Raw genomic sequence first — 13265 nt, forward strand, 5'->3', positions numbered from 1 at the left:
GTGGCCTGGAGGAAGAGCAGGAGGAATTTGCTGTAGATTGGATTGTGACCCTCAAAATCCCCATGATTGGGTTGGGGAGGTGACTTAGTTCATAAAGTGCTTATAAGCACAAGGATGAATTTGATCACCAAACCCACATAAAAATAAAAACCAGGTATAGTACCCTTATAATCTGGGCCGTGTGTGGCAGAGACAGGCAGATCCCTCAGGGCTTTCTAGCTAGTAAGCCTAGTCTACTTGGGGAGTTCCAGATCAATGACCAACTCTCTTTTGAAATAGATGGATGGCATCCATCTCAGGAATGGTACTCAAGGTTATCCTCTGGCCTCCATAGACATGTGCCTCTACAAACCAACACACACACACACACACACACACACACACACACACACACACACACACACGTTTTCATGTTCAAGTCCCAGCCACAGAACTCAGAAAATAGAACTCCTTGGGAAGCAGAGCCACAACAAATGAGATGAGTTACAATGAGGTCATGCTGGAATAAGCCAGCTCATCCTCCATCATGACTTGGCATCCTTTAGACACACAAGCAGTGAGAACCCCGTGTGAAGAACGGAGGTGTGTTGTCAGCATCAGGTGACCACCAGGAGCTAGAGAGGAGCCCACAGCAGAGCTTTCCCTGGCACGGTCCGAGGTGGTATGGGAAGTCCTCCTGACAACTGTGGGTTTGGACCTCTTCCCACAATACTTGATGGTATTCTAGGCTACCCAGTTGTGGGACCCAGGCTCAGCAGTCCAGGGAAGTGAACACCGTGTTTCAGGTAGGGGAAAATCTAAATCGAGGCGTAGAGAGTGTGAAACAACAGAACTATCATCTTGGGAGCTTGAAAACTGCAGACTGTGCAACTTTGCTTAGCTCAAACTAAAGTACTGTCCGACTAATCGTGTGGGGCCAGTTGGCTGAATAAAGGTCAGATCTGAATAAACAGTCTCCCCAGCTCTGTGGTCACCAAATGATTCCCAAAAGAAAGCGCCACAAGGTAACAGATGTGTAAACAGCCAGTGTTCCTGAGGTTTGGCTAAGAGCTGCAGATGTGAGCAGTTTCCAAGTATTTCTTTCTTTTTCTTTCTCTCTTTTTTTTTTTTTTTTTTTTTTTTTTGAGACAAGGTTTCTCTGTGTAGTCCTGGCTGTCCTGGAACTCACTCTGGAGACCAGGCTGGCTTTGAATTCAGATATCTGCCTGCCACTGCCTCCAGAGTGCTGGGATTAAAGGCCTGCACCACAACCATTTGGCTCCAAGATGTTCTGAGGCTTTAAAACTTCTCAAAACTCTTGCAAGTGGGCCAGTTCATCAGGGAAAGGGACTTGTTGCCAAGCCTGATGACCTGTGTTCAATCCCCAGGACCCACAAAGTTATGGGAGAGAACCAACTTCCACAAGTGGTTCTGACCTCCACATGTACTCTGCGGTGTGGGCACACACACACACACACACACACACACACACACACACACACAATAAACGAATGTAAATTTGTAAATTTGTTTAAATTATTTGAAATGTCCCATCAGAATGACTGAAAGCCTCATGAAATGTTAAATAGCTCATTATTGGATGTGATATTTGTCACAAAGGGAGTGTGTAACACTGCCACCAGTTTGAAGCTAAGTTTTGGGATTCATCAAGCAAGCTCCTACCTTTTCACTGCCGAGTGAGGACCAGAAATGATGGGAAAAACTCCTCCCCCTGTTCCTTTTTAACAGAACCTTATGGCTCTCACTGTTTACAAAACAGTGGGGCCCTGTGTGGGGTGGGGGTGGGTGGGTGGGTGTCACATGTGCATGTGAGATGGAGTAAAGCTATTTATAGAGATTTCCCAGAAATTCCCATACAGCTTCCCAGCATAGCTTCCAGGAGAACACATATGCATTATCCTCATTTATACCCCAGACAATCTCCAAGCATTCACATTCTAATGAAAACAGCATTGGGCCAGGCCTGGTGGCACAGGCCTATAATCCCGGCTACCGAGGACAGAGGCAGAGACAAGAAGATCATAGGTTCAAGGCCAGTCTGGACTACAGAATGAGTTCAAGGCCAGCTTGAGTAACTTAGATCATATTTCAAAATAGGAAAAAAAAAAAAAAGGAGGCTGAGGATGCGGCTTAGTGTTCAGTACTGGCCTAGCATAAGTGAGGTTCTGGGTTCAATGCCCTGCTCTGCGAAAGAAAGAGGAAATGAAAGAAAGAAAATACATGTTCACATCAAAAAACAATCCTAGCTTTTGTAGTGGCTGTTTTATAACTACTAAACCCTGGTAACAATCTCCCTGCCCATGCTTAGGGGACAGGTTACACAAAGTGGCACACCCACGCAACAGTAAGACCACTCAGTAGTGAAGAGAAGCCATTACCGAACGAACCAGCCAGCACCCCAAACACAAGCAGATGGGGTCGGTGATGAAGTCAGACACAAATGGCTCCTTGCCGTGCTTTTGCAATAGTGTGACCTCCTGGAAAGACAAAACCACAGGCGTAGAGAAAACACCTGCCATCGCCAGGGGCTGGAGCTCAAGCAGAGGCTAGACTGGGAAGAGGAGAAAGTTCGAAGTCTCACTGTGCAGTTCATGGGCATGACTTTCCATTCACAGAGCCTTGAAACAGCACGCTGTTCCATAGAGGCAAGAATGCCAAAGCCAGACTTTTAAAGTAGCACTGCCCTGTGTACACAAACAGATCCGCTGATGTAAGCAACAGGGGTGGTGGTCCTGCTGTGGTTTGAATGTGAACTGTCCTCTACAGGCTCCTGTGTGTGAACGCTACAGCTGCCGGTACTGTTTTGGGTGGGTAGGACGGAATCTTTTGAACTTAGGGCCTGTCTCATTGACATGACCTAGCAGGAGTGGAGTCTGAAGTTATAGCTGGCCTACTTCTCCCTGCCACTCACTGTGTGGTGTGTGTGTGTGTGTGTGTGTGTGTGTGTGTGTGTGTGTGTGTGAGAGAGAGAGAGACAGAGACAGAGACAGAGAGACAGAGAGAGAGGAGAGATGTGTATTGTGTGTATGTGAGAGTTGGGGTCTTTACTGCTGTCTGCCTTATTCTCTTGAGACTCTCTCTCTGTCTTTCGAGACAGGGTTTCTCTTTGTAACAATCCTGGCTGTCCTGGAACTCACTCTGTGACCAGACTGGTCTCAAACTCACTGAGATCCGCCTGCCTCTGCCTCCCGAGTGTAGGAATTAAAGGCGTGCGCCACCGACGCCCAGCAAGACAGTCTCTTACTGCACCTGAATCTTGCTGTTTGGGTTAGGCTGGCTGGCCAGCAGGTTATGAGGATCTTCCGCTCTGCCTCCCCATTGCTGGGGTCCTGGGTCCTTGATGCCATACCCAGACATGAGGTGGGTGCTAAGGATTCAAACTCAAGTTCCCATGCTTGCATAGCAAGTGTTCTTAGCCTCTGAGTCATACCCCACGCCATGGGCCTGCTTCCTCACTCTCTGCTGCTGTCGTGATGTGACCAGTTATGAGCTCCCATTGCCATGACGGCAGCCAGCCCTCCCCTTCCATGATGGACTGTGTGCACCCTGGAACCTGCTGAGTCAGCTTCTCTACTCTGACGAAAGTAGCGAACACACCCCACTTGCTGACGGCACCTTCTCAGGAATTCCAGGGCCCAGCATGTGAGCAGAAATCACTTTTTAATACTGTCTTCCTCTACCACGGCTGCCACCACAAGATGCTGCAGGCTGAGTGGATAAAACTCTTGGTGCTTATTTTCTGAGTTAAGGATGGAGTTGCTGGAAGTTTCTCAGTGTTGTTAGAAGTCCAAGATCCAGGTTCCCAGGGAAGGTTCTCTTCTGAGCTTCCAGTCAGGTGGCTTCCTGTGTCCTTACGTGTGTGTGTGCGTGTGTGTGTGTGTGTGTGTGTGTGTGTGTTACAAAGGTGTTCTTAGGACACTATCCTGTAGACTGGACCCCACCCTCTGACCTCTTTTAACTCTAAATGTCTTCCTTCATGGCTCCACCTCTCAAACACAGTGGGTTAGGAACACACACCTTGTTCAGAATGTATACACAGCCCTGCTGTGGTAATGCTGGTAGTTGTCTGTAAAACAGAGAGGGGAGGGGGATTCAGAGCATAGGACAGAGAACTTGGGGCAGGTGCAGAGGCTGATGGGAGTGGGTTATTAGGTACGGCTGAAGGCGTGTAGCAGGGTGACATTCACCTTGCTTTGCCTCTGTGGGAATGAGGCAGGGTTTGAAATCAGGTGAAAGTCCAGGTTTTTGTTGTTGTGATTTACATTATACTCTCAGCTACTCTGCTGTCTAGGTGCTGCTGGAAAACCCTGGGGATCTGCTGAAGGCAGCCCCGAAGCTCCCCCTATAAGAAAGGGGGTCAGGAAGGGACAGGGGCTGTAGTCTCCCAAGGCTCCTGTCCCTACATAGAGGACAGGCTCTCCCAATCTCTGGCTACCCAGAGGACTCTGCTCTGTGACTCTAGGGAGCAAAGACCCTGCTCAGAAGCCCTAGGAGCTGTGTGTCCTTGTGAGGTCTGTGCGCCGAACTGTAGGCCAAGAACCTGGGGAGGCCGGTCAGAGGAGGACATGGCCTGTGGGCTTGTGTCAGCCCATCACCACCTTCCATGACCTAGTTTAAGTCTTGGTGGCATCTGCTGCCCAGGCAGGAAACTCGTCAACACGCGTGGGGGAGGAGAGGAGAGCTATTTGGGGCAGGAGACAGATTAGGAAACAGACATGACTCCCTGTGGAGTGTAGCCCTGCCTTTTTCCCTTTTGGATTTTAGCTCTGTCCCGATTCTTTCTTGTTTGAGACCAGTTGGATTACTGTGTGCAGTGGTACAGAAGTCTTTAGGACAGGGGTGCGAGGTGAGGGAGGGCTTTGGCCTTGCATTTCCATAAGGAGTTTGCCTGATGACTGTCCATCCACCTGGAGATTGCCAGAGCAGCTAAGAAAGGTGGACTAGCCTGAGGATTCAGTAACCCTTGAGCCTCTCACGACTGTATCCCCTCCTGGCCCTTTGAGGTGGAATAAGGAGATTGAAAGTTCTAAAATCAGCAAAGCCCTTGGGTTAAGAGAGTGGAGCTGAGCTCAGTTAGGGAGGCGCTGGAATTCCGTTCTGAAAACTAGACTGGAGACGTTATGATGTTGGCGTGAACATCATGGACATTTTAGCAATTAAATGGACTAGCCAAAGCAGTCAACCATGGGGAAAAGAGAGACTCTCTCCACCCTAGACCCAGGGAAAGCCACAGGGGTGAAGACGGTTGGGGGATGAGCATCCATGGGAACTGGCCAGTAGCAGCCCTGGGACCTTGACCATCTCACTTTCTGCTTTTACTTTGGTCAAGGCTTTCTGAGGGGAAGCCTAACAGCATCTGGGACAGCAGGTGGGCTCAGGCCTCAGGAGGCAGCTTTCTCAGACCCAGGCAAGAGCTGCAAACAGACCCGCAGTGCGAGAGCTGGAGCATATGGGGAAATAAAAGGCCAGCATCTTCTGGAACTTTCTTCTGGAGGACGAGTTGACTGCTGTGAGCCATGCGGATTGCAGGACTAACAAAGGCACCCAGTTACCTGTGATGAAGCCTCATCATATATAGTGTACTGTGCTTGGGACTAGGGAGTGTGAACTTACCCCTCCTGGCAACTTTCTGCCAGTTAGTTGGTCCCCACATTAGAGATTGCATTTTAACCCAGTGCCCTCTCTGCCCTACTAGCCAGGGAAGCTAGCCACTGAACACTGACAAACTATGTTTCTCAGATGCCCAAGATGCTTTGAAATGAAGCAGAATAAGGGACATGTGTTGGTTTCCTTTTCTACGGCTGCAATAAAATACTCTGACAAAAGCAAATTAAGGGCGAAAGGGTTTGTTCTGGCTCTAAGTTTAAGGATATAACCCAGCATGGTGGGAAGTCAGAGCAGCAGGAGCTGGTCATGCTCATTTAAAGTTTAGAACAAAGAGTGATGAATGCATGCTGTTGCTCAGCCCCTTCTCTACTTACACAGTCCAGGATCCCAGCCAGGGGATGGTGCCACCCACAGTGGGCAGGGCTTCCCATCTCTGTTAACACATGATAGTCCCCTACAGGCCCATCTCCCAGGTGATTCTAGACTCAGTTGTATAGACAATACCAGCCATCATAAGGTGAAATCATTTTCTCAGAGCAATTGTAGGCAGACATGCAAACACCATTAGGTGGTGGCCATAAAATTTAGCCACAAACTTCAATGCTCCCTGATACTAAGGATAACTAGGAGATCATTAGCAGGAGTGGGTCTGGTGGCTCCTGTATTTGGTCGAGCCCCGACAGGACGCTACCATCCCTCCTCTCGACCTCTGCATGGAGCCTTTCAGAGAGTCCCAAGCCTTTACTTGTGTCCTACATTCCTTTCTGCCTGAGGCACACAAAGTGCTTCCTGTGTCCTTGACACGTTCCTAACTGATACAGACTTTGTCATTGAAAATTCTAGAAAATAACACTTCAAAGATGAGACTCTTAGGTGTGGTTTCAGCCTGGCTTGTTTGAAGGCAACAATGACCTCATTGCTAGTGGGAAATAGATTGTGGTGGTCTGTGGTACGCTGTGCCCCTGAGCCAAGTAATGGCCTGTCATCCTTGAGCTCAGACCAAGTGGTTTTGCTACAAGGCTCTATCTGCTTCAAGGTTCTACATTATTAAATGCAGTGGAAAGTTTCAAAACAAAACAAAAACAAACAAAATGGCAACACCCCCACCATCTTGGAGTTTTAAAGTCTCAACGTCAAGATGTAATCAAAGAACTTGAGAAGCTTCTACAATTGGTTCCAAAAGAAAGTTATCCACTGTATCAAAAAATTGGCCTGATTGTTTCTGAATACCAGAGCTTTCCTTGTTGTCTTATGGCTCTGCTTTCCCTTACCTTTTATTCACAGGCATTCCCTAGATGATTGGTCAAAATATCTCCCATAGTCCACCTTACTTCAGCAGCGTTCCCCTGTGTTTCCTTTAACAAACTCAAGAAGAATGCCAGACAAGGAATTGATCTGAGAACCAAGTGATGGAATCCCACTCCTGGGTGGTTAATCTGCAGCCACTCCCTTAAACACGGTGTGAAGGTTAGGCTTTACCTCCATCAAGTGCTTCCAAATAGTGATTCCCATTTCACACGCCACCGTTAGATCCTGACACCTTAGTAAACCCAGATCACTTACTGTTGTGGGTGGAAGCTCTCGGTTCTTGTCTTCTCAAAGGAAAGAATTCAGTCAGGAGACACACATGGTTTAAGCAGAAATGTATTTGGCAAAACAAAAAGAAACTGGAGTGGGCTGCCCTCAAGGTGGGTATCAGCACAGGGGGTCCTGCATTGTGAATGTGAAGGTTATATGAATATTTTGAGATGGGTGGCACATTCATGAGATAGGGTAACCCTTTCTCCATCCAAAATCCTGATGGACTGATCTTCCTTTTAGGGTACTTAGTGTTCCCTCATGATCCTCTTGAAAAGTCCACAAGTGGGTTAACCACAATGAAATTGATATAATAATTAAACCAAGGTCCTTTCAGGTCACATATCTTAATGTGAACGTATAGCAACCAGGAAAGTGCCCCAGCACCATGGTTTCTTAAAAGAGCACATCCTACCTGCAGCTTCAGGGATGTTTAACCACAAAGAAGCATCTTGACCTTCAGACGACAGATCTACCAAGATCTAGCTATAGTTTGCCTTGGTCATGCATATCTAAGTCCTTGTTTACCTAGCACCAGGTGTATTGCTTTGTGACTTGTTAGTTCAAGGGTGTATTTGTGTGTGTGCTTGGCCACAAGGTAGGATATATTTCTTACTGTAAGTTATAAGGTATCACTGCACTTTGTAATCCCTGTTGTGGTCCAGTGCCTCTTCTACAGATATTAGACTACTCATTCCCCACAATTCCTAGAAAATAGATGGACAATAGAAGATAGAATGAAGTTATATAACATTTATATATAGCATGTATATATATATATATATATATATATATATAAATGTATATATGTATCCTTACTATACATAGTATTCACAAAGTATCCAAATGAATAAATGGGCAAATAACTCCCATGTCCATATAATTGGTTGCCTCCCTTGTATCTGTGCCATATGGACTTGACCAAGAAAAGATCTAGAGATGTGACCACCATTAATTCATGGATACATGATATGACACTGGTCTTCAAACATGGATGTGTGGTTTTCTCAGCCTAAATTCTTACCCTTTGTTTTGTGACTGGCAATAAGCTATTCTGTTTATTGTCTCTAGTAGTGGGCATGTTGGCTCTGATGTCCCTAGATTAGTTCAGTCCACTCTCACATATGATGGGTGGTGACTTTGGTCATTGGGAAGTCTCAGTCTCCATGTGCTGGAGAAGTAGATAGGCATCAGTGCCTCTGGAACAATTTGTTATCCGGAAGTATTTTTTTGGATAAACTAAAAAATGGAAGGAAAGGTGTGGTCTCCAAGTCCTGAGTCATAATCTCCTACTTTTAGCTTGCAACTGGACCAGAGAGCCCTTGCCCTACCTGGGCACACAGAGATCTTTATGCATGTCCAGGACATGGAGGCATCTGCAGGCTAGGTTGGGAGTTCCCTGGGTGCAGTCCTAGGTTAGGTACTGGACTGACATAGTAAGACTGGTCTATGGCTGGATCTTATCATGTCCCAAGAGAGAAAGAAGCAATTCAGGACATTGGAGAAGGGACTCACAATGCAGATGGAGCCTCCTTCATAGGAAGGATGGGGTGACTTCCTATGGGAGATTTTCAAAGATTTCCTGAATCACGCCCTTCTGGCCCTCCTTTGTCAGAGGACATGTTTTCCTCTGGAGTCCCCCCACAGCACACACAGCACTTCTTTCAGCATGGAGCTTGACATTCCTACATTAGAGTGTGAGGCGGGGAACTAAGTCTGTGGCTAACTCATCTGATACAGAGACCAACTGATAGTCAGCGTTCCTCAGATGCTTGTGCCAAGACAGGAGAGGACAGACGGGACAGACGGCAAGCAGGTTCAGAGCTCAGCAATTTGATTTATCCCCAGCAAACACGGCAGCAAGCAGTATTTGAGACCCCAAGCTTAGCAATATGGGGTGTCGTGAAACGCAAGTCAAGGGGCTTCTCGAGGCTTTTGAGAGGGTGAGGGCTCTTCCCTCCCTTTGTGTCTCCTCTAGGATCCATGGGATAAACTGAGCCACAGACACAAACATACCGGGCCTCCCCCGGGAACCTGAGGTTATGCCCCAGCTGAAGACACCCACTTGGAAGAGCCTTCGAGTCTCCCAGTTAGCACAGACCATGGGTGCCCCGCTGTCTCCCTGGGAATGAGAAAAGCAAGAAGCACAACCTGTGAGAGGCCAGTGGAGCCCTCCAGCAAGAGGATACAGAGGGATGGCTAGTGGTATGAGCAGGGGCCTCCCTCCTGGACTCCTTCAGGGAACCTAAGAATCGTGGGGTGTGGGGAGGAGGGTGTAGCGGGGGCTGAGTACCTGGCAATTGCCGTTGGTGCCTACTTCCTTCCAGGCACAAAGCATGCTCCTGGAGAGCTGAGCCACCCTCTTGGCACATGCTCTCCAGTTAATCTGCACCACCCTCAGCTTCGTCATGTGCATGTTGAAGCCTCTGGTTGAGCCTAGCAAAGTAAGGAAGCTAGCCTGAGGATGAGCATGCATTGGCCACGACAGTGGCCAGCCCGCACACATCAGAGCGGAGGTCCTGCAAGGTTGCAGGGCCCAACAAGTCAGATTCACAGGTCCCCTAGGATGGATGCTTTAGTGCAAGACCCCACTGTGCTATCTAGGTGTCCCAACAAGTAGTCCCTCTGCTAATGTATGTGCCCGGAGGATGCAGGCTCTCTCCAGAAGCAAGCCAGTCCCTTTGGTGAGCCCAATGGAGACACTTGGAAGAGAAAGCACATCAGGATGTGTCATTGTATGGGGTGGGGGGGAAATAACCACAGTGCTAAAGGAAATTCTGGCTTCCTCCCTGTTCGTGGTCCGTGGATGACCAGCCTGGTGCTCTGTAGGAAAAGGAGTGGAGTTGCCAGTGCTCACTGCCTCAGGCCACTGGTTTGATTATATCAGCAAATGGTGGACTCTCTGTGAGGCTCACCACAGCTGTGTGAGCCACACGCTTTTTATGGAATCCATAAAAATGACTATTGCTTTCAAGTTTTGAGATTCTTCTGTGTCCCGTGTGTTTGCAGGGGACTTTACATAATTTCATCCATTTCATCTACGTGATTCAGTTGAGGGAGGCATTGCTGTTATTCTGTGGATGGGAAGAGGTGATGATGAAGAAGGTGATGTGTACTGCCACAAATTCAAACCTGAATCTTCCCCATCTAAACCTCATTCTGCTCAGCAGAAGGCAGCCTACAGGTGAGCTTCATACCAGCAGGAAGGCAAGGCGCATACCGTGGCTGTGAGTTGATGTCCACTCCGCCATCCAGCACCGGTCCCAGGAGCTCTCCTTCTGAGGCAGGCAGATGGGTATTTTGACCTTATTAAATTGGACTGGCGTGGCAAGCAGGAGCAGGCAGAGGTCGCTGTCAAGGTGGGGCGGCTTGTAATCCTTGTGAGCAATGATCTTCTGCACTTGCTTTCTCTCCAAGTTGAAGTCGCTGAAAGTCTTGGTTCCCATGACTACAGTGATGTTCACCACTGCCATTTCTAATCTGAAGAATGGATACAAAAGCACCACAGCTGACAATGGTCGTGGGCACTTTGCATCTGCAGACACATTTCCAAGCAGTGGAACTTGCCACTAAATAGTATAGAATAGTGGGTAAGCTGTGGGGTCGGGGGAAGGGTATGCATCTAGAGACCAAGGAGGTCAGAGTCAGGAACCAGGCCCAGAAGGATCTCTGAACAGGTGAACCATTAGCTCAGGAGAAGCTCTCACCAACACAAGTGCAATGTGGCCATTCAGAAAAGAGGATGCGAATGCCTCAGTGAGAGGAATCTTGGCTCTCTTATTGACTGCTACATCCCTGTCTCTTGAAACTGTCCCCAGTAGGTGCTCAATGCATGCACAATGAATGAATTTAATGTGTCTTAATATACAGGGGGTGGGCAGGAAAAGGAAACTTACACTGATTTTTCTCCAACACAGGTGCTGAGCTACAAGAAGCAGCCAACTTGGGATATAGTTGATGAAGTCAAGAGAGATGCTTAGGTACGAGCAGACTTTGGTCCAAAGCCACTGGGCACAGAGCCTATGGCTTCAAAAGCTTCATGTACCAACCAACCAAGTGGCTAGCCCAGACTGCATGTGTACTACATGGGACACAAATCAAGGCGATGCCCAGACACTTACAGGGTTCTTGGGAAGCAATGTGCTGCCGTCAGAACCCACCACTGATGGATGATGGAGCCTCCACACAGGTGTTTCCCAAGCATCTGGATACTCACTTGCCATGGGAATTCACCATTCTGGACTTCAAGCAGCTCACGGAACGGCAACCATGATGAGTTTGGAAAGGCAGGTCTGTGGCCACACAGAACTGATTTTGAAAGAGAAAGCAGAGACATTGGTACACGAGGGGCCCAGAGAAATCCTCATGTCACATTCCCAGAGGCTTCCCAGGTAAGAGCAGGGTGGCATCTGAGGGAAATCAAAAGAGAGGGCCCACAGGACAGATCTTAGAAAATACCTCCAAACTGAAAATGGCCAGGGCAGGAAAATGCGAGCTAACAAAAATAGACCTGCCTCAGAAATCACAAATTCATATTCTGTGTTTAAAGGATGTTGGAAGGGCAATGGAGGAAAAGCAACAGAAATTTACCAACTAATGCTGTTACTTGATAGAATTGTAAAAAGCTGTGAGTGACTTTGAGAAAAATGAGTACATACTATGCATACATACGTGGGGTGGGGAGGGAAGAAGGGAGGGAGGGGAAGGAAAGGAGGGAGGGAGGGGGGGAAGAGAGGGAGAGAGGGAGGGAGGGAGGGAGGAGGAACAGATCAAATACAGCAAAGCTACTTTGTGAACCATAATACACGCCAGCATCCTTTTGTGTGGGGTCCTGCTGTAATTCTGCAGAAAGAGAACCAAACATTTGCACATCTGGTCTACCCACAGAACTTTCTCTGTGGGGCATCTCCCAGGACCACAGAGCAAATGTTACATGAACCGACTCCTTACACCAACGTGACCTAATATTTTCTAAATTAAATGTATTCCTCTTCAACCCCACACCTTTCTTCAGCCTCTTTCAGGGTCTGGGCCTGGAAAGAGCCTCGGTTCATTTGAAGAGAGGGGGTTGAGTGGAAGAAATAATGCCAGTTGTTGATCTTCCCCAAGTCTCCTGTGCTTCTCGGACTCTGGGCCCAGATCCTGGGGGATTCACTGTAGGTAGCATCTTCAACCAGTCCAGGACATCTGCTTTGATCCATCAGTCACACTCTCCTCATTCCCTGAGCCAGATTCCATCTGCTGTCACCTCTGGCAGTAAAGAGCTCTGGGTGTCTCTGGGTGAGAGTTTATGTTCTCTGGATCTGGGTGAGAGACCTCTAACTCTGTACCCCCTGGAGCTCCCCATCCACTCTAGGGCATCCAGGGATGAGGTGGCAGGCTTTTCCCTACCTTCGTTCTGGGCTAGCCAGACACTAACCTTGGTGTTCCTGGGCGTGTCCCTTAGATGCCATGAGCAATGCAATTAGAAGTGAGAGCATCGTGTCGTCTTTGCAGCCCAGTGTGGCCCACCTTGACGTCCTGCCCACACTGATACCACAGCAGCTGCAGCTGCCACAGGTGGGCATCACAAATGCATGGCAAAGCCTAGCCTGGTGACATCACAGTAAAAGCTGGGATGGAGAGGAGGTGCAGGCACAGCCTGATGGAGCCACGTCCTTCTCCCCATTCTTTCTGGTTACCGATCCCTTTGCATAGTGGGTAAGGGACACCCTGAACGCTTCATGCGGAGTATCATCTGCCTGTGTGCTCTGGCCTTGCCCTTGACTCTGAGCACGTTGAGGAGCCATTTATGCTACTACCACCATTGGCAGTAAAGAGTTTTGGGTCTCTGGGTGCGATTTTATATTCTCTGAAATTGGGTCTCAAAAATTCCATGTGCCTTTATAGGAAATTCCAACTCTATCATGGGTTGGTTGGAGGAGAAGAATAAAAGTGGATGTCATTCTTCACAGACCTCGAAAAAACAATACTCAACTTCATATGGAAAAACAGAAAACCCAGGATAGCTAAAACAATCTTTCACAATAAAACAACTTCTGGAGGCATCACCCTGTCTGACTTCAAGCTCTATTACAGAA

At 48.1% G+C, this 13265-nt stretch overlaps 1 protein-coding gene across 2 annotated transcripts; it reads right to left on the reverse strand.

Annotated features, from left to right (window-relative positions):
• Positions 1 to 9002: 9002 nt before the first annotated feature.
• Prss51 (serine protease 51) lies at positions 9003 to 12872 on the reverse strand. 2 transcript variants are annotated; one of them, XM_059273486.1, is made up of 5 exons: positions 12605 to 12872; positions 11307 to 11493; positions 10406 to 10665; positions 9479 to 9621; positions 9003 to 9307 (listed from the first exon to the last, which is right to left on the reverse strand). In XM_059273486.1, the coding sequence occupies exons 1-5, from the start codon at positions 12750 to 12752 to the stop codon at positions 9011 to 9013; spliced, it is 1035 nt and encodes a 344-aa protein (XP_059129469.1). In that variant the 5' UTR covers positions 12753 to 12872; the 3' UTR covers positions 9003 to 9010. The 2 variants fall into 2 exon arrangements, with proteins under 2 accessions (XP_059129469.1, XP_059129470.1); XM_059273487.1 differs by having other exon boundaries at positions 11402 to 11493; positions 12605 to 12866.
• Between the last annotated feature and the right edge of the window lie 393 nt (positions 12873 to 13265).

The sequence above is a fragment of the Peromyscus eremicus genome, chromosome 9 (genome assembly GCF_949786415.1).
Source record: "Peromyscus eremicus chromosome 9, PerEre_H2_v1, whole genome shotgun sequence".
In the NCBI taxonomy this organism is placed as follows: Eukaryota; Metazoa; Chordata; class Mammalia; order Rodentia; family Cricetidae; genus Peromyscus; species Peromyscus eremicus.